The sequence below is a fragment of the Trichinella spiralis genome (genome assembly GCF_000181795.1).
Source record: "Trichinella spiralis strain ISS 195 chromosome Unknown Scfld3812, whole genome shotgun sequence".
NCBI lineage: Eukaryota > Metazoa > Nematoda > Enoplea > Trichinellida > Trichinellidae > Trichinella > Trichinella spiralis.
In genome coordinates, this window is record NW_003530751.1 from 1 (window position 1) to 1,359 (window position 1,359).

A 1,359-nucleotide genomic window follows, 5' to 3' on the forward strand; every position below is an offset into this window, starting at 1 on the left:
GGGATCTCCAAAAATTGCTCCTGCACAGCAAAGAGACTCCTCTGTGAAAATTGCTATTGCTATATCATGCACAAACAAAGCTTATCTGATTGAAATGAATCTGATTTGGCTTTACGTGTTTTGCCGCCTGATAAACTAAACTAACTTATCACTTTACTACTTTTTTCTTGAAAATGAAATAAATGATTTTCCTCATCATCACCTACTGTTGTTGTTTATGAATTTATATATTATTATTAAAAATAATGCCGTCTTGTTGTTTGTTGGTTTGAAATTATTCGAGGCGATCAACAAACAGTATTATATTTTTTTCAAAGTCCTCTGCCAACTGGCAGCATATAACTGGAAAAAGAGCAAAAGTAGTTTTTGTATTTTTCAAATTTAATTGTGCGTGATCGTCCGTCTGCGTCTAACGGAACATTTTCAATGTTAACAAAGGAAAATGGAAGAAAGAAAATATGAAAAAAAGTAACAACATTCAACAATGAAACAACGAACCGGCGGCAGAAAGAAAGAAAATAAACAGCACTTCACAGTATCATTTTTCGAATAAATAAAACATCGTAAAGTGGAAAAATCGTTTTGTCCAACTTTTAGGCGAAAAATTTTTCCCAAAATTGCATTTGTGATTGGCGTCCCTTTGAAATTTTATTGGTTCTTTTATACGAGACGTTGTTGTTGTTGTTGTTGTTGCAAATTTCAAATTGTCCAGTGAAGGTGATAAAAAAATTAACTTTCAAGATACAAGAAATTTGCAGTAAAAAAAAATTCCAACATTTGCGTATGATTACTGATTGATGGAAATGACAATGGAAGTGAACCAACAACAAAAAACTGCTGCTCAATCACAAAGCTCTGTGTCCAAATCTGTCCTGAACTAAAGAGAACATCCATAGGAAAGAAAATAATTTAAACTCGTTTAAAAATATGACTAAAAAACTCGATTATCTTTAAAATGGGAAAAGGAGAGATCAAATAGACCTTGTGTAATGAGCAAGTGAACAGGCGCATTGTTTTTCACTTTATAATAATAATAATAATAATAATGAATATGAGAAAGAGGAGAAAGTAAAAAATAGAAAAGAAGAATAAAACCGACTCTGGGCAAATGCACAAAATTGTCAATTCAGAATTGAAGCATTCTCCAACAATACCAGCACCAAATCCTCCAACGTTTGCGTCATCATGGCCATTTTCTCGAAACAATCAAACTGCGGTCGAACCAGGGTAGGCCAAAGGCATTTTGCCAAATTACGATGATCCATCGCATTCTCTTCTGAATGATCGGCAATTCTGAAATTGAAGAATTCAATTCAATCAAACCACAAACCGATCCGAACTAATACCGTCGGAGATGCG

The 1,359-nt window shown here is 33.6% G+C and overlaps 1 protein-coding gene across 1 annotated transcript; it reads right to left on the reverse strand.

Annotated features, from left to right (window-relative positions):
* Positions 1-1,121: 1,121 nt before the first annotated feature.
* Positions 1,122-1,293, reverse strand: Tsp_14144 (conserved hypothetical protein; the record flags this gene model as incomplete). Its single annotated transcript, XM_003367709.1, has 1 exon — positions 1,122-1,293. A coding segment is annotated over one exon (172 nt), but the record flags the coding sequence as incomplete, so codon positions are not given.
* Between the last annotated feature and the right edge of the window lie 66 nt (positions 1,294-1,359).